This window comes from Myotis daubentonii, chromosome 12 (genome assembly GCF_963259705.1).
Source record: "Myotis daubentonii chromosome 12, mMyoDau2.1, whole genome shotgun sequence".
In the NCBI taxonomy this organism is placed as follows: Eukaryota; Metazoa; Chordata; class Mammalia; order Chiroptera; family Vespertilionidae; genus Myotis; species Myotis daubentonii.
In genome coordinates, this window is record NC_081851.1 from 54,820,063 (window position 1) to 54,839,356 (window position 19,294).

Genomic DNA, 19,294 nt, shown 5'->3' on the forward strand with positions numbered 1-19,294 from the left:
AAAAAGAATGGCGTTCTCATTAGTGAAAAATCTTACTATGCCATGAAAAATGATTTTGAGAACCAACATTTAATATTCTTCAAATATTAAATAAGAAATCTGCACAAAAGTTCTTCCTAAAGTCAAATTTTCAACCCGTTAATCTGTATTTTCTGCTGTGTATTACCCAAACCAAAACCGCTTTGTATTTACTGCAGTTTTAGACACAAAACTTATTAATATGTAATTTTTAAAAAACAATATTAAAAATTATGTATAAAGTCAGGGCAAATACTGTTTATATAACTTAGAACTAGACAAATATCATAATTCAAGGGTGAGGTCCGAGCAGGCCAGGGTCGGGGAACAATGTGCTTGGCAGGAGCAGGGGGAAGGGGAGGAAGGTGTGTATACTAATGCAAAACTACTTATTCAAGTATAATAATATTTCAAAATATTTAAGCTCCTTAGAAAGATTATTCAGGCCCTAGCCAGGCTGACTCAGTGAACAGAGCATCGCAGGCCGCAGGTTCGATTCCAGTCAAGGGCACACACCTTGGTTGCAGGATCAATCATGTGCCCCAGTCGGGGTGCATGTGGAGGCAACCAATTGATTTGCCTCTCTTACATTGATGTTTCTCTTTCTCTTTTTCTCTCCTCCCCCTCCTTTCCACTCTCTAAAAATCAATAGAAAAATATCCTGGGGTGAGGATTAACAAAAAAGAAAGATTCCTCAGGGTATGTGAGAGGAAACATTTATAACCATTCAATGGTTCTTATTTTGAGACTTCTTTTTTAATAGTCATCTGTATATTGCATTGTGTTTTCACCACCACAATTCTTCTTCCATCACCACTTATCCTCCTTTACCCGTCTTCTACCTTCCCCACCCCCTTTCCCTATAGTACTCACCATTCTATTGTTATCTGTCTATGAATTTTACCATTCAATGTGGTCTTTTTTAATATGCATTCTTATTGAGTTTTAGAAAGAAAAGAAGGGAGAGGGAGAGAGAAACATTCATGAGAGAAACACTGATCAGCTGCCTCCTGCACACCCCCTACTGGGGATTGATCCCAAAACCTGGGCAAGTGCACTGACCAGAAATAGAACCTGCAAATTCTGGGTGCATGGGATGACACTCAACCAACTGAGTCTCATGGCCAGGGCATATCTTCCAATGTTTTCAATCCATGTATTATTTTATTTACCTGGAAAAGGTTAAGGGCTCTGACTGCTGCAATATCCAATTTCATGTACTGGTGAAAGTCAAAAGTAGTCAGTTCAAACTGTCCAAAGTTTGAATCATCTGACAAGAGTTCTAAAAACTTGATAACTGCAGACAATGATGCAACTGCAACCTAAGATTAAGAATATAAAATAAAAGATTGTCATCACTAGAATTCTAGAGATATTTTTTAAAGGCAATGGGAAAAAAAAATTCAAGCACATCATTTTCCTTGGTGTTTCTTCCCAACCCAAACTAAGAAAATAAAAGTTTAAATCTATTAATATTAGAAAATGGTTTTTAGAAAATGAAAATATACTATAATAGTAGCACTGTTCATAACAGCCAAAAATAGAAAATACTCAAATGCTCATTAAGAGCAAACTGGGTAAAGTCTGGCATGTTCAATGTTCACCCTAAGGAATACTACACACAATATAGGCACAAACAATCTGCAACGACATGCAATATGAATAAATCTCACAAACATAATACTGAATGAAAGAAATCAGTCACAAAGAGCATATAGAACTATATAATTCCATTTACATAAACAACAAAAACAGGCCAAACTAATCTACAGTCAGAGGTAAGAGCCAGCTTACCCTGGGTGGCGGTAATGACTGAAGTTCATATACTCCTTATATGTATATTTAAATAAGAAGTTTAAATAAATTATTATATATATTCTGACTGCTGCACCAACCAGCCGTTCCTCTGGTCTCCCTCTCCTCAGGCCTCTCTCTTTCCTGAGACATAACAAAACTGAAATCAAGGCAATTAATAATCCTACAATGGCCTCTAGGTGTTCAAGTTAAAGGAAGGGTCCCCTGTCTCTCACTTTAAATCAAAAGCTAGCAATGATTAAGCTTAATGATGAAGGCATGTCAAAAGCCAAGAAAGGCCGAAAACTAGTCTTCTTGAGCCAAACAGGTAAGCCAAGTAGTGAACGCAAAGGAAAAGTTCTTGAAGAAAATTGAAAGTACTACTCCAGTGAATACTTTAAATGAATGCTTTTAAATGAAGGATTTAAAAAAAAGCAAAGACTTTTTGCAGACATGAAGAAAGTTTTAGTAGGCCAGATAGAAGAGTAAACCAGTCATGTCCTTAAGCCAAAGCTTAATCCAGAGCAAGGCCCTAACTCTTGAATTCTATGAAGGCTGAGAGGTAAAGAAGCTGCAGAAGCCTGAAGCCTACAGAGGTTGGTTTATGAGATTTAAGGAAAGAAGCTCTCTCTGTAATAATAAAATCGCAAGGTACAGAGTGCTACTGTAGAAGCTACAGCAAGTTCTCCAATAGATCTAGGTAAGATAATGAATGAACTACACTAAACACCACATTTTCAATGTAGATGAAACAGCCTTATATTGGGAAAAGATCTCATCTAAGACTTTCATAGCTAGAGAGAAGTCAATGCCTGGCCTCAAAGCTTCAAAGGACACACTGACTCCCGTTAGGGACTAATGCAGCTGGCGACTAAGTTGAAGCCAACGCTCATTCACCATTCTGAAAATCTAGGGCCCTTAAGAATTATGCTGAATCTACTCTGCCTGTGCTCTAAAAATGGAACAACAAAGCCTGGATGACAGCACACCTGTACTGAATATTTTAAGCTCACTGTTGGGACTTATTGCTCAGGGGAAAAAAGATTCGTTTCAAAATATTACTGCTGCCCTAGCCGGTTTGGCTCAGTGGTAGAGTGTCAGCCTGCAGACTGAAGGGTCCCAGGTTCCATACCAGTTGAGCATACACCCAGGTTGCGGGCTCAATCCCCAGTAGGGGGCATGCCAGAGGCAGCTGATCAATGATTCTCTCTCAAACCCTCTCTCACCCTTTCTCTCTGAAATCAATAAAAACATTAAAATATATATATATTTTTTTTCACTGACAATGCGCCTCGTCACCCAAGAGCTCTGATGGCCGTATACTGATTAGACTGATGTTGTTTTTATGCTTAACACAACATTCATTCTGCAGCCTACAGATTAAAGAATATTTTTAACTCTCAAGTCTCATTATTTAAGAAATACAGTTCATAACACTATAGCTGCCATTAATAGTGATTCCTGTGATGGATTTAGTCAAAGTACATTTAAAGCCTTCTGGAAAGGACTCACTATTCTAAATATCATTAAGAACATTGCTAATTCATGGGAAAAGGTGAAACTAAACATTAACAGGAGTTTGGAAGGATGACTCAAACTCAAGGATGACTGAAAAGTTCAAGACTTCAGTGGAGGAAGTAATTGCTGATGTGGTGGAAATAACAGAACTAGAATTAGAAGTGGAGCCTGAAGATGTGACTGAATTGCTGCAATCTCCTGATGAAACTTTTAACAGATGAGGAACTGATTCTTACCTATGAGCAAACAAAATGGTTTCTTGAGATGGAACCTACTCCTGGTGAAGATGCTGGGAAGGCTGCTAAAATGACAGCAAAGGACTCCAATTTTGAAAGAAGTTCTACTGGGGGTAAAGTGCTGTCAGGTAGTATTGCAAGGTACAGAGAAATCATTAATGGAAGAAAAAGTGAATCAATGTGGCAAACTTCAGTGTTCTTATTTTAAGAAATTGCAACAGCCACAGTTAGCAGCCATCAAAATCAAAGCAAGACCCTCCACCAGCAAAAAGATTACAACTCCCTGCAGGCTCAAATAATAGCAATATTGCATGTTAATAATAAAGTATATTTTAATTAAGGTATGTGCTATTTTTAGGTATAATAGACAAGAGTATAATGTAAACTATACTCTATATAAGTATAGTGCACTTAATAGACTATAGTGTAAACATAACTTTTATAAGCATTGGGAGACAAAAAAATGTGTGAGTCACTTTTTCACATATTCACTTTATGTGGTGGTCTAAACCGAACCTGCAATATCTCCAAGGTGTAACGGTACTGAACATAAAATAAGAAGTTCAGCAGAGCAAATGATAGCCCAACGACAAATTCTACTTATTGAAATATACATGACTAGAGGCCCGGTGCACAAAAATTTGTGCACTGGGGGGGGGGGGTCCCTCAGCCTGGCCTGTGCCCTCTCGCAGTCTGGGACCCCTCGGGGGATAAGGCCCTGCTGGCTTAGGCCTGCTCCCGGGTGGCAGAGGGAAGGCCCAATCCCTAGGTGCAGCCCCTGGTCGGGCTCAGAGCAGGACCAATTGGGGAGTTGGTGCGCTGCCCCCTGTCATGCACAGAGCAGGGCGATCGGGAGGTTGCAATGCCACCCTCAGTCATGCTCAGGGTAGGGCCGATTGGGGAGTTGGGGCACCGTCCTGTCACACTCAAGGCAGGGTAGATGGGGAGGTTGTGGCGCCACCCCGTCACGCACAGAGCAGGGCCAATGAGGGGGTTGGGGCGCTGCCCCCTGTCACGCACAGAGCAGGGCCCATCAGGGGGGTTGGGGCTCCGTACCCTGTCACGCACCGAGCAGGGCCAATCAGGGGGTTGGGGAGCTCCCCCCTGTCATGCACAGAGAAGGGCCAATCAGGGGGTTGAGGAGCTCCCCCGTGTCACTCACAGAGTAGGGCCGATAGGGGAGTTGGGGCACGGCCCCCTGTCACACTCAGGGCAGGGCGGATCAGGGGGTTCGGGCGCCACCCTCTATCACCCACAGAGCAGGGCCGATCAGGGGGTTGGGGCGCCGCCACTGTCACACTCAGGGCAGGGCCGATGGGGAGGTTATGGCTCTACCCCATCACACACAGAGCAGGGCCCGTGGGGGGCGGGGGGGTGGTGGTTGGGGCACCGCACCCTGTCACACACAGAGCAGGGCCGATCAGGGGGTTGAGGCGCTGCACCCTGTCACACAGAGCCGCAGGGCGATCAGGGGGTTGGGGAGCTCCCCCCTATCAGGCACAGAGCAGGGCTGATCAGGGGGTTGGGGCGCCTTCCCCTGTCACGAACAGAGCAGGGCGGATAGGGAGGTTGTACCCCGCCCTTGTCACACACAGAGCCGCAGGGCGATCAGGGGATTTGGGCGCTGCCTTCTGTCACGCTGATCCTGGTGCCGGGAGGCCTCTCGGCTCCGCTGATCCCGGTGCTGGGAGGCCTCGTGGCTCGGCTGATCCCGGTGCTGGGAAGCATATTACCCTTTTACTATATAGGATAGAGGCCTGGTGCATGGGTGGGGCTGGCTGGTTTGCCCTGAAGGGTGCCCTGGATCAGGGTGGGGGTTCCCACTGGGGTGCCTGGCCAGCCTGGGTGAGGGGATGATGGCTGTTTGCAGCTGGTCACACACCCTTCAGGGTGGGGGTCCCCACTGGGGTGCCTGGCCAGTCTGGGTGAGGGGCTGAGGGCTGTTTTCAGGCCGACTGAAGCTCCAAACTGCTCCTTTTTTTCTTTTTTCTTTTTTTTATTCTGGGCCAGCTTTAGCTCTGAGGCTCCAGCTCTTAAGCCTCCACTGCTGAAAGAAGGTATCTGGTTTGTTTCAGTTCTATAATCAAAACAATGTATAACTCCAGCTCTGAGATCTCGGGCTCGCTGAAAGCAGGTTTCTGGGGTTTTGTTTAGCTTCTATATTTGTTACAATGTTTCTTAAACTGCAAGCTCAGAGGCCAGCAAGGCAGGCAGGGAACGTTAGAGTCCTCCATCACGGAAGCAAGCAAGCCTCATGTTAGTTTCAAGCTGCCTGGCTGCCGGCCACCATGTTGGCTGGCAGTTAATTTGCATATCTCGCTGATTAGCCAATGGGAAGGGTAGCGGTCGTACGCCAATTACCATGTTTTTCTTTTATTAGATAGGATACTAGATTCATTATAAATGAACATATTTTTCCTAATTGATAACATAGTTATCTTTCTGCCCTTGCCAAACTCTAACAAATGTATAAGGTTGCCACAAGAATCTCCTGTCACCAGAAGACACAGATAAAAAGTTTCATGTAGCCGAATCCGGTTTGGCTCAGTGGATAGAGCGTCAGCCTGCGGACTGAAGGGTCTCAGGTTCAATTCCGGTCAGGGGCATGTACCTGGGTCGCGGGCACATCCCCAGTGGGAGGTGTGCAGGAGGCAGCTGGTTGATGTTTCTCTCTCATCGATGTTTCTAACTCTCTATCTCTCTCCCGTCCTCTCTGTAAAAAAATCAATAAAACATATTTAAAAAAAAAAAAAAAGTTTCTTGTACCCTAAAAGCTTCTTCATATTTTCAACAGAGAGATAAGTTTCTCTAATATTGAAATTATTGCTCATCCATACTGGCTTTTGATTATATCACCAAAAAAAGATAAAAAGGATAAACTTAGTTTATAAGGACCAAACTATTATCTGATAATCACTGCAAAATCATGGTAGTCATAACAGTCTCAGGTCGTTCGAGTTTGAAATCTACTTTGAAAATTACAAAGTTTGTTCTGTCTTATTTAAATATACAACAGAATTTTCCATTTTACTTCATTTTACTCCACATCTTGTCAAGAGCTTCCAATATTTTACTATAAAAATACCTCTCCCAAGCCATACCGACATCAAAGAGTTGAACAGTAAGATAAACTTTAACCACTGAAAATGCCATAAATTACATTATTATGCATATTCATTTCTACCACTCAAAACATTATAACTTGTGCCAATTTTTGAGCCAACTTGTTTAAATGCAACTTTTATTATGCAATTATTTTGTGCTGTATATATTTTCACCCCTGTACTTTCTAATCTCCATAACAATCCTTAAAGACAGGTATTTTTAACCTTATTTAGCATGTAATGAAACTGCCTCTCAGAAGTAATTTATAAATGATTCAATTTACAGCTTGTAAATTGTAAAGCTTTGATAGGTCTTTTTCCACCTCTAGTCATTAAGCTTTCTCACACACTTAAGTGACAGTAATCAGGCTCTTTCACATGAATCCAATAAAACTCTTCCTTGTCCCAGAGATATTTATGCAAATATTATAGAATTATGTTTAAGGTTATGTTCAAAATTTTCTAGTCATTTCCTTGAGTTTTTCTCAAGCTTCATCATAAAAATAAGCTTAATATCTGTGACCCACAGTTTAGGTTTGAGATATATGTGACAGAAGTAGCCTTCTTAAAAAGTCACTATTAAAATTAGGACAAATTCACATTGTAATTCACATACCTGATTCTCCATTTCTGGCAGGACAGCACTATTCACCTGTTCTCCCTTTTTGCCTTTCAACAACCGGTTAAGGTCTTGATAAATATCTTTTGTGGAAAAGTCAGCTCTTTTTCTTTCTGTGATCAGAATTCCTCCTCTCTGAATAACCTATTTTACAAGAAATATTTTAAATTACTTTGAGAGCCGAAGCCGGTTTGGCTCAGTGGATGGAGCGTCGACCTGTGGACTGAAAGGTCCCGGGTTCGGTTCCGGTCAAGGGCATGTACCTGGGTTGCGGGCACACCCCCAGTGGGAGATGTGCAGGAGGCAGCTGATGGATGTTTCTCTCTCATCGATGTTTCTAACTCTCTATCTCTCTCCCTTCCTCTCTGTAAAAAATCAATAAAATATATTTAAAAAAAAAAAAATCCTCACAAAAAAAAAAAAAATTACTTTGAGAAAAGCTGTAAGAAAAGGAAAACTGTAACACTGACAAATATAAAGTGACAACATCTAACAAATTAACCCACCTTAAATTTTCATACTACATGCAAGATATTGCTAAAATATATATGTATTAACAAGTATTTTAAAAATATATAAACTAGCCCAAGCTGGTTTGGCTCAGTGAATTGAGCATCGGCCTGGGGATTTAAGGGTCCCAGGTTCGATTCCAGTCAAGGGCATATGCCCAGGTTGTGGGCTCAATCCCCAGCAGGGGGCATGCACGAGGCAGCCGATCAATGATTCTCTCTCATCATTGATGTTTCTATCTCTCTCCTTTCCTCTCTGAAATAAATAAAAATATATCAAAAAAAAATATATATATATATATATAAACTAAATTTTCATGGATATTTAAAATTATGTTCACATAAAGCTTTTAAAAAGTATTCCCAAAGGTAAAAAAATCTTAAAAGAGTAATACTCTTAGAAAATTGTTTAGATACTATCTATGCTAAAAATGCCCACTTCTTATGGTATTTGAGGCCCACAAAAATAAAAGAACCCTTGGGCAATACAACAGCCCTTAAGAAATATCTAATAAACCATACACTTATACAAATGGCACAATCAAAATTTTGTTAAAAAAAATCAGCTAGGCAGGGGAGGGAGGGGATAGAGGGCAACCAAAGGACTTGTATGCATGCACATTAGCATAACCAATGGACACAGACACTGGGGCGGTGGGGGCTTGCCCGGGGTGGGAATGGCTGGGGTGGGGTGGGGGGGTTAATTGGGGGAAAAGGAGACTTATGTAAAACTTTAGACAATAAAAATAAATTAAATTTTTAAAAAAATCAGCTAAGTTCCACCTGAACTATCAAAAAAAATCCTGCCCTGGCTGGTGTGGCTCAGTTGGTTGGGTGTCATCCCATGCACTGAAAGGTTGCCAGTTCGATTCCTGGTCGGGGCATATGCCTGGGTTACAGGCTCAATCCCTGGTAGGGGGGTGTGCAGGAGGCAGCTGATTGATTATTCCTTCTCAAATGAATCTCTCTCTCTCTCTCTACCTTCCGCTCTCTCTAAAAATAAATTTTTAAAGTCTGTAAAAAAAATAAATACTAATAATCCTGACAGTGTGGTGACTGTGAGGGAAAGGGGGGCTGGGGTGGAAATAAGGGGTATAGGGGGGGATAAATGGTGATGGAAAAAAATATAAATAAATAAAATTTAAAAATAATAATAGTCCTGAAGAACTGCATCGTATTTATTTGATAAATCCATGAGAGATACAATAATAAACTGTGGAGTTTTTAAAATCACCTTGTTTTTCCCCTGAACTGTGAAAGCATTGTGAGTTGATTTGAACCCTCTATGGCTCCCATTCTGTTACTCTTTAAGGAGGGAGGGAGGAAGAGAGGGAAAATGATCTGAAGTAGACCAAGTCTTAAATAAAAAACAGCTTATTCTAAAGTTCCATTAAACACAAAATTTCTGTCAAACATAAAAATCAAGACATTCCTCAAAATAAAGCATTATTGAAATTAGACACTTTTAAATTATTCTTTTCCTTAAATAATATCATGTTAATTAGAGCCTTTCTTAGGCTTGGTTTCACCTCTGTCGACCAAGCCTCTTACCTGCCTCAGTTTCCCCATGTCTCCAGCAGTCTCTCCTCCTGGTAAAACACATTCCTTTGGTCCAATTTGAATCATGAGAGCCTCCAGATTGGAGAACTGATCATTATCGGGGAACTCACACAGTCCTAGCTTCCTTTGTATGGAATCAACATACCCAACTCCAACCTGTCTTTGGCCATCAACTGTAGACATTTTAACACCCACGGTACCAATGGACGTTGACATATCATTGTTACCGAAGAGAATATCTTCAAATTGAGAAAGATTACCCGGAGAAGCCTAAGCAATAACAAAGAAAAAGTTTAAGAAACTATTGGATGTACTTTAAAATTTTACTAGCAAACAAGAATTACCCAACCTGGATGAATTTAACAAAATGATTTTTACCAAAAAAAAAAAAAAGCTTATAACCATATATTCCAATAATTATCACCAATGTTCAATAAAGTACCCATACTTTTCCACTTATTTTCAGAGCACTTGGACATATCTAAAATTAATTGTATCAAGTGATTTTCAGTTTGTAATTTGGCAACTGAGTTTATATACACACAATCATTAAGGAACCCAAAGTGATCATCCTGTCAATGGCAGGCTTAAATTTCTACATTCTGCCAAACTACCCATGGGTTGCACATATCAGTATTTTCACTAAGTAGCTATTCTACAGAGAAGAGCAGTTATTATTAGCTTAAATACTGACTTTGAAAAGTCTCTCTGTATCAATATACTTATGTGTAAAATGCAGATTATTCTGGATCAGTGATTTTCCAAATTTTCAATACTTCAAAAAGATTAGAAATAGCTTTTTAAGATTGCATAGACTAATTAGTGTCAAGTTTCTTTGCTTGTGACTGGACAAGTCTGTGGTGACACTATAAACCTCAACCAGAGGCATTCTGAGGCAACTGACAACCATGGTAATAAAACATGAGCTAGTTACAAATACTTCAAATGGGCTCAGTGATAGTCAAAGCAACCAGTAGCCATCAATTGTTCTTAAATGTGGTTGGCATCATAATCATTTATCTTTTCACAATATGATTCTGAATCTCCTGTACTATTGATTAAAATCTGGATCGAAAAAGAAAAATTATCGATATTTTTTAAAAAGCACCAATTCAATCATAAATGTAAACATCCTATTTTCACATACAAGCTTTGAATTTACACACACAGCTTATGAAGCACACCTTAAATACACTTAAAAGTGAACCAGTAGCTAATAAAATTGGATTCTTGAAGATGAAAAATGATATGTTTGGTAATATCTGAACATACAAACTACTGAGAACATGGAAAGAAAATCACAGATCAACTATTTTAAATATCACTAATACTTTACAATAGAATTAATAAGTAAGCTAAAAATAGTTTTAGATCTGAATTTCTTAAAAGTCAGGATGAAGATAATACCTTTTAAACCTGATAAAGATACTTATTTTAACATCCTCCCTTCTCCCTTAAAAAGTAAAAAGAATTCATCTTGAACAAGAATAGATCGATCTAGAGACAAATGGTGGTGGGGGGGGGGGGTTAGAAAGCAACCAAAAGACTTGTATGCATGCATATTAGCATAACCAATGGAGACAGACGCTGGGGCGGTGGGGGCTTGCCCAGGGTGGTAATGGCTTGGGGGGGGGGGCAATTAGGGAAAAAGGAGACTTATGTAAAACTTTAGACAATTAAAAAAAAAAAAAAAGAATTCATCTTGCCCTGACTGGGTAGTTCAGTTAATAAGAACATTGTCCTGATACGCCAAGGTTTGAGGTTCAATCCTCGGGCCACAAGCAAGAGTCAAACAATGAATGCATAATTAAGTGGAACAACAAATCAATGTTTCTCTTTCTCTCTCCCTAAAATCAATAATTTAAAAAAAATCTTTACGGGCGCCCGGCTAGCTCAGTCGGTAGAGCATGAGACTCTTAAAAAAAATCTTTCAGTTCATCTTGAAAGATTCTGATGACATAAAGGACTGAGGTGTGACCAACTGATAACCATGGTAATCACTTAAACTTACGACTCTTTATTTTTATTGATTTCAGAAGGAAGGGAGGAGAGGTAGAAACATCAATGATGAGAATCATTGATCAGCCACCTCCTGCACACCCCCTACTAAGGATTGAGCCTTCAACCCAGACATGTGCCCTGACCGGAAATTGAACCGTGACTTCCTAATGCATAGATTGATGTTCAATCACTGAGCCACACCAGGCAGGCCTAAGGTACTTTTTAAAAAAATTCTATGAGTTTTTTTCTTGTGGAGTCTAATACAATATTTAAACATTTGATGTTGGTGCTGCTTCAAATATAATATTTTTCAACCTTCATTTCATTACCCCTCCCAACCCCACTCCATTTGTATAACTAGACATTTACTGAAGATTATATCTGAGAGAATTTAGCATTCTCCACTATGGGAATTTTCATTGCTTACTAAAAGAAGTGGGTCTTTTACGTAAGAGTTTTAGCCTATATCTTCAAAAATTTTAATAAAAAACGGAGAGTACCACAAAGGATGTTTTCTATCTCATTCCTCATAGAACTCAGTAACAACAAAGAGTCATACGTTTGCTGGGTTACAGAACAGGATCACCATTAAAGTCCCAGACTTACAAAAACTTGCAATCTAATGGGAGAAAGGCACATACAAAGATACAAACACATTACAAATGTGCATAAGTGAGATATTTGGAATACTGTAAATTTGTGTAAAATTACTTCACAAACAGTAAAATCAAATCTTTATTTAATGCTGTATTCTTTATGTAACAGCTATTTATTACTTATCTTTCAGGAACAGTGACAAAGATCAGTGTTCATACTTACAAGGATCTACTGAATTTCTGAGTTACTTTTAAACTATAGTTTTTAAAAAATCACATGCTAAAAATTAAAATTTCTCAAAGCATTTTACTAACACACCTGGTTAAAATATTAAAACATAAAGAATCTCCTTAGACTTTAATTTTTTCTATGCTTAAAAATAAATAAATAAGTAAATAAATAAGATAATTACCTTAAATGCCAAATACCAATCATTCTCCTTGGAGGCCTTATTTCCAGCTCTATTCTTATAAACTTCAACTCTATATTGCCGAACTAGAAGAAGATCTTTTACAAAAGACTCAAAATTCATTTTACTAAGCACAACACTCTCCAGAGTCTTTGCTCCTAAAGAAAAATATTAAAAATGTTACAGATTTGAGAATTTGAAGTAATGTGTTCCAAGTACCTAACACAATATAGCCCCCCCAAAACTACACGGTTCTCTCAGTAATTCATTCATTCAATAAAGCACCTATTGTATGTCCTCAGGATTTTGGCAGATGAGAAATATAAAATGGTGAATAGAGCCCAGCCTGTGTGGCTCAGTGGCCAAGCACTGACTCATGAACCAAGAGGTTCACTGGTTGATTCTTCGGGCACATGCCTGGGCTTTGGGCTCGATCCCCAATAGGGGGCATGCAGGAGGCAGTTGATCAATGATGTTTCTCATCGAAGTTTCTATCTATATATTTCTCTTCCTTCCTCTCTCTAAAATGGTGAACAGACATAGCCTCCTGCTTCTGTGAAGCCTATAAATTAAAATTAAAAACTGAGAAGATATAAACAGAGAAAAGAATGAGTAAAAATACATAGCTAACTTTACTTGTTCTTTCTTATAATTTTTCACAATTTTGAACACAAGCCATATAATAACTATACAGTATTTGTATGGAATGGAATTAACTTTTCAAAAGGTTCATAAAAATTAGTCATTATGTACTACAAAATGCCCTGGATAATATATTCACATAGCTAAAAATTCAAAGGTTCAAAAAGGTGCAGTAAAGTTTCCTTTTCACCACTGTCCCTTACACATCCAGGTCACCAGCATAGTGTTAGCAGTTTATAAATATACTAGAGGCCCGGTGCATGATATTAGTGCACTGGGTGTGGGTGGGTGTGTGTGTGTGTGTGTGTGTGTGTGTGTGTGTCCGTCCCTCAGCCTGGCCTGCACCCTCTCATAGTCCAGGAGCCCTTGGGGGATGTCCAACTGACAGCTTAGGCGGACATCCTTAGCACTGCCGCGGAGGCCTCCGTCGCTGCACTCGCCAGTCATGAGCCTGGTTTCTGGGCTTCTGGCTGAGCGGCGCTCCCCCTGTGGGAGTGCACTGACCATCAGGGGGCAGCTCCTATGTTGAGCGTCTGCCCCCTGGTGATCAGTGCGCATCATAGTGGCCAGCTGTTCCGCCATTCAGTCGATTTGCATATTACCCTTTTATTATATAGGATATTCTCAAATGTAGCACATGCACACACAGCAAATATAAATAAAGCATTACTTTTTTCCTTTTACATAAATAGTTATTATTACACACACTGTTCTGTATCTCGATGTTGTTTTTAACTTTGATATATTTTGAAGATTGTTCCATCAATACTTAATCAGCTTCTTTTAGTTTGGAGCTGCAAACAATCCAATGACTCTAAGAATGTTCTATAATTTAGTCTCTTACTGATGCACAAGACATGTAGGTTTTAGCCTTTGTTATTATAACAATGCTGTATGAACAGCCTTGTCTGTGCTTCACTCTCCAAACATATGAGTCTATCTGTGAGTTAAAGTCTTAAAATTGGATTTTATCAAAGGATATGTGTGATTTTTATAAATATTACCAGACTATCCCCCTGGTTGGCTATGCCAATTAACACCACCATCCATAACAAACAAATGCATATACTTTCCCCCCCTATCCAGTCAACATAGTTTTCAAACTTTCTGGTCTTTATCTTGGATCATTGATCCTCAACAAGAGGTGATCTGGCTCCCCTAGCAGACATGTGGCAATGTCTGGGGAACATTTGGGTTGTCACAATTTAGGGGAAGGGAACACTAATGGAATCTAGTGAGGAGAAGCAGGGATGCTGTTAAACATGCAAAGGATAACTCCTCACAACAACGAAGTAATTATTCCATCCAAAATATCAATGTTGCCACGGCTAAGCCCAATGGCCGTGAGTTTGACATGCTGGATCTATAACAGGGGTGGGCAACCTTTTTGTGAGTGCATGCCAAACCCAGGAATCTCTGACTCAAAATTCTTCTGCATGCCAATCCTAATTTTTTGAGAACATGTTACACCTACTTGATATCTCTTAAGGTGTACGTATGTAAAGAACCTTGAAGAAATAATAAAATTCATTTGAGCGACAAAAACACAGTATATGATGATGAAAAATACATTTATTTTTTAATGTATACATGTTATGTAAAATTATTTATTTATCTAAGATGCACCTACACTGAATTTATCTGAAAAATAAAAAGTCGATATTAAGAAAAAAATTGGAAATGGAAGATTATAAGAGAGGGTTTCGCGTGCCAGCAAAAGTTACTGGTGTGCCACGTCTGGCACGCATGCCAGGGGTTGCCCACCCCTGATCTATAGGGATCAGGCAGGTAACAAATTAGCAAAGGATGAATTACAACAAAGACCATATAGGATGGTGAGAACTGACAAAAGGAGAGAAGTACATCAGGTAAAAAAGGAATCTAGACTCACTAGGTCTGAGAGCAGCTACTCAGCTCCAACCCACTGCTGAAGTGCAGGGATATTTTTGCCCAGAGTTTCCAACTGTGCAGATTTTTCAAAAAGAAGCTTGAAGCCCTTGTTGGCTAGCTCACTTGGTTAGATGTGCCATGGTTGCAGGCTCAATCCCCAGTCAGGGCACACACAAGAATCCTATATAATAAAAGGCTAATATGCAAATCGACCAGTCACTATGATGTGCACTGACCACCAGGGGGCAAACGCTTAATGCAGGAGCTGCCCCCTGGTGGTCAGTGCACTCCCACGGGGGAGCGCCGCTCAGCCAGAGGCCAGGCTCACGGCTGGAGAGTGTAGCGGCAATGGCGGGAGCCTCTCCCACCTACACGGCAGTGCAAAGGATGTCCGACTGCCGGCTTAGGCCCACTCCGCCTGTCAGTCGGACATCCCCCATGGGTCCCGGACTGCAAGAGGGCACAGGCCGGAATGAGGCACCGCGCCCCCCCCCCGGAGTGCACGAATTTCGTGCACTGGGCCTCTAGTGAACCAATAAAATGCATCAATAAGTGGAACAACAAATCAATCTCCCTCATATCAATAAATAAAAATTTTAATAATAAAAAAAGAAGAAGCTTGAGCCCAGCTGGCCTAACTCAGTGGTTGTGCATTGGCCTATGAACCAGGAGGTCACGGTTCAATTGGTTCGATTCAGGGCACATGCCCCAGTTGCAGGCTCAATCCCCACTAGGGGAAATGTAAGAGGTAGCCAATCAATGATTCTCTCTCATCACTGATGTTTCTATCTCTCTCTCCCTTTTCTTCCTCCCTGAAATCAATAAAAATAATAAAAAAAACAAGTTGAAAAAAGCAAAAAGAAAAAAATCAGGTTGAATGAAAATTATATTTACTCTAGAATCATATTCAACATGGCATGTACTCACATTCTCACAGGCATATGCAGGAATTAAGGCCTATCCAGGTTGCAGCAGACTCACATCTCCCCACTACTACTCAGATTCAGAACCACAAGGTGAAACGAGAGGCTCCATTTTAATTCTTCCCTGTTTTTGCCTAAAACATAGGGGGACCATGCTGGTTTGCCCAAGGCTTTTCCAGTTTTAGTACTGAAAGTTCAGCATCCCAGAAGTCACCCTCATTCCTAAGGCAAACCAGAATGATTGGCAAACCCTATTAGCCCATCTAGATGAATTCCACATAGGTATTCCTATGATGAAACATCCAAAAAAAAAAAAAAACTTGCTCGAGAAAAGCACTGAACCAGAGTTAATACAAAACCAAACAGGAATTTCTCCCAGAAACACTTAAAAATACCACTGTGAATATAGTCAGCAACTTCTAGCAAATATGGCAATGAGTTTCAAAACTGTTTTTCATATCATCCTTCAATTTTTAAGGCAAAACATAAAGTGCAACCCAGCAAAAACAATTCTGGGGAGGGGAAAATAAAACACTGATCTGGCATAATTCTTTAACAGCTCTTACATAATCAGTCCAGTTAGATATGCCAGCATTTGAATTTGAATACTTATCACAGGATGAACAAGCACTCTCAGATCTACAAGCAGCACCACTCCCCATTCTTTTACCTGACTACTTTGCACATCAATGTTATCTGCCTGGCCCTGAGTCGAAGTACCTAGAACAACAATTGTCTTTTTACTGACACATTTAACAGAACACAGGCTCACAACTGTGGTGATGTCTTAACAGTGGGTGGGAAGAAGAGGCAATGAATAGGTTATTCCCCTCCCTCCCAAGGCTTCCTCTATCTCCATTACTAACCTACAGATTAAGTTGCCCAACCTCCAACGTTATCCTCCCAAGATACTACTCTCAAAGTGGTTTTGAGACACACTGGATGGCAATGCATTTTAAGTCATATTTACCGAGAATCATCTGAAGTGCAGCTACTTCTGGAAAAGAGCTAAGACCATATGCTTTCAGTCAGAACAGCTGGGAAGTAGGACTGATCTCCTGGTGTGAAATAAGAGGAACAAGAAGAGAAAGCTACCCAGCCTCCACCTGGTTATAGCAGAAAGAATACCCTCAAGTTGGTGCAACATTCTTTTTCTAGAAGAAGAATGTGGACGTCAACCTGGATGCCTGGCCATGGCTCAATCTGGCTGAGTGTCCAGGTCATGGTTCAATCCCCAGTCAGGGCACTGTGTCATGGGCTTGATCCCCAGTAGGGGGTGTGCAGGAGGCAGCCAATCAATGATGTTTCTCTCGCATCGATTTCTCTATCCCTCTCACTAAAAATTAATAACATTAATTTTTATTTAAAAAATAATAATGTGGAGGCTCTGTGGACCCATGCACTGAAGGGTCTTGGGTTTGATTTCGATCAAGGGCACCTTGCAGGGATTGCAGGTTCAATCCCTGACCCAGGTTGGGGCATGTACAGGAGGCAACCATCCATGAGTTTCTCTTACATCAATGTTTCTCTCTTTCTCTCTCCCTCTCTCTCTCTGTCTCCCTCCCTCCTTTCCTTCCACTCTCTCTAAAAATTAATGCAAAAAATAACCTCAGGTGAGGATTAACAACAAAAAAGAAATAACCCAAGTGTCCATCAACTGATCGAAATATGGTACATCCATAAAATAATTTCAAGTGAAAGAAGTCAGGCCTTGGTGGTGTGGCTCAGTGATTAAGCATCGACCCATGAACCAAGAGATCACTGGTTCCATTCCCAGTCAGGACACATGCCTGGGTTTCAGGCTCAATCCCCGGTGGGAGGCATGCAGGAGGCAGCTGATAGATGTCCCTTCCTCTCTCTAAATAAAAAAAAATTTTAAAAAATCAACATACTTAAAAAAAAAAGCCAGTCACAAAGACCACACACCACACATTGTATGATTCCATTTAGTCAGCCCTCTGTTATCCGTGGTTCCAAATCCTCAAACTGAACCAACCTTGGATGGAAAATACTTGGGGGCGGGGGTTTGGGGGGTTGATGATATTGTTGCTGTTTACTATGTGGTTACTCCTATAATGGTTATGTCTATATTGAACATATACAGACTTTGTCCTTATCATTATTCCCTAAACAATATAGTATGACAACCATTTACGTAGCATTTACATTGTTTAGATAAGTAATCTAGAGGTGATTTAAAGTATATGGGAGGGTGTACCTAGGACATATGCAAATACTATGCCATTTTATATAAGGGACTTGAGCATCTGGAATTTGGTATGGAGAAGGAGTCCTGGAACCAATCCCCTACACATGCCAAAGGACAACTGTTAATGAAATGTCTAAAATAAGCAAATCTCGCCCTAACCGGTTTGGCTCAGTGGATAGAGCGTCGGCCTGAGGACTGAAGGGTCCCACGTTCGATTCCAGTCAAGGGCATGTACCTTGGTTGCGGACACATCTCCAGTGGGAGGTGTGCAGGAGGCAGCTGATCGATGTTTCTCTCTCATCGATGTTTCTAACTCTCTATCCTTATCCCTTCCTTTCTGTAAAAAATCAATAAAATATATTTTTAAATAAATTAATTAAATAAAAAAAGCACATCTGCCCTAACCGGTTTGGCTCAGTGGATAAAGCGTCAGCCTGCGGACTGAAGAGTTCCAGGTTCGATTCCAGTCAAGGGCATGTACCTTGGTTGCAGGCACATCCCCAATGGGGGGTGTGCAAGAGGCAGCTGATCGATGTTTCTCATCGATGCTTCTGACTCTCTATCCCTCGCCCTTCCTCTCTGTAAAAAAATCAATAAAATATATTTTTTTAAAAATAAATAAATAAAAAATAAAATAAGCAAATCTGGACATGAAAAGTACGTTAGCGGTTGCCAAGGATTGGAAAGATTGGGGAGAAGGGGGAATGACTGTTAATGGATAAAGGGTTTCTTTTGGGGGGCAATGAAAATGTTTTAAAATTTGTTGTGTAATAGTTGCTTTCTTTTGTGAATATACTAAAAACCAGTGAACTGTGTAGAGTGGGCAAAAGTAGGTTTACAGTTTTTCATATGGAAAATAATACAACCCTTAAGAAATAACAATACAAAATAAGCTCTGTTTCTTGTACTAACAATGGTAAACCTCCTTTTGCTCCATCCTGTTCTTTAAGTGGGTAAACAGTATTGTATGTGAACGACAGCTCAACAAACATGTTATAACTTCGAGGGCAAGAAATTGAGAGCTTCTCTTCTGATGATATCTATTGTCTTTTCTTTTTTAATTTTTATTTATTGATTTGAGAGGCAGGGGGAGGGAGACGGGGAATGAAGGGAGGGGGAGAGGGAAAGGGAGAGAGAGAAATATCAATTTATTGTTCCACTTATTTATGGTTGCTTCTTGTATGTACCCTGACTGGGGATCAAACCCACAACCTTGGTATATCGGGGACAATGTTCTAACCAACTGAGCTATCTGGCCAGGGCCA

At 40.3% G+C, this 19,294-nt stretch overlaps 1 protein-coding gene across 4 annotated transcripts in view; it reads right to left on the minus strand.

Annotated features, from left to right (window-relative positions):
- Window positions 1–19,294, minus strand: part of MSH2 (mutS homolog 2) — a 60,036-nt gene that overhangs the window by 35,785 nt on the left and 4,957 nt on the right. Inside the window, exons 1-5 of one of the 4 annotated variants that reach the window (XM_059659910.1) lie at window positions 15,825–15,845; window positions 12,369–12,523; window positions 9,350–9,628; window positions 7,287–7,433; window positions 1,191–1,340 (exon numbers count right to left, since the gene is read on the minus strand). In XM_059659910.1, the coding sequence (XP_059515893.1) occupies window positions 1,191–1,340; window positions 7,287–7,433; window positions 9,350–9,628; window positions 12,369–12,488 (696 nt within the window). In that variant the 5' untranslated portion in view covers window positions 12,489–12,523; window positions 15,825–15,845. Of the gene's footprint in view, window positions 1–1,190; window positions 1,341–3,566; window positions 3,661–7,286; window positions 7,434–9,032; window positions 9,053–9,349; window positions 9,629–12,368; window positions 12,524–15,824; window positions 15,846–19,294 lie in introns of those variants that run through there. The other 3 variants (XM_059659909.1, XM_059659911.1, XM_059659912.1) reach the window with 3 other exon arrangements.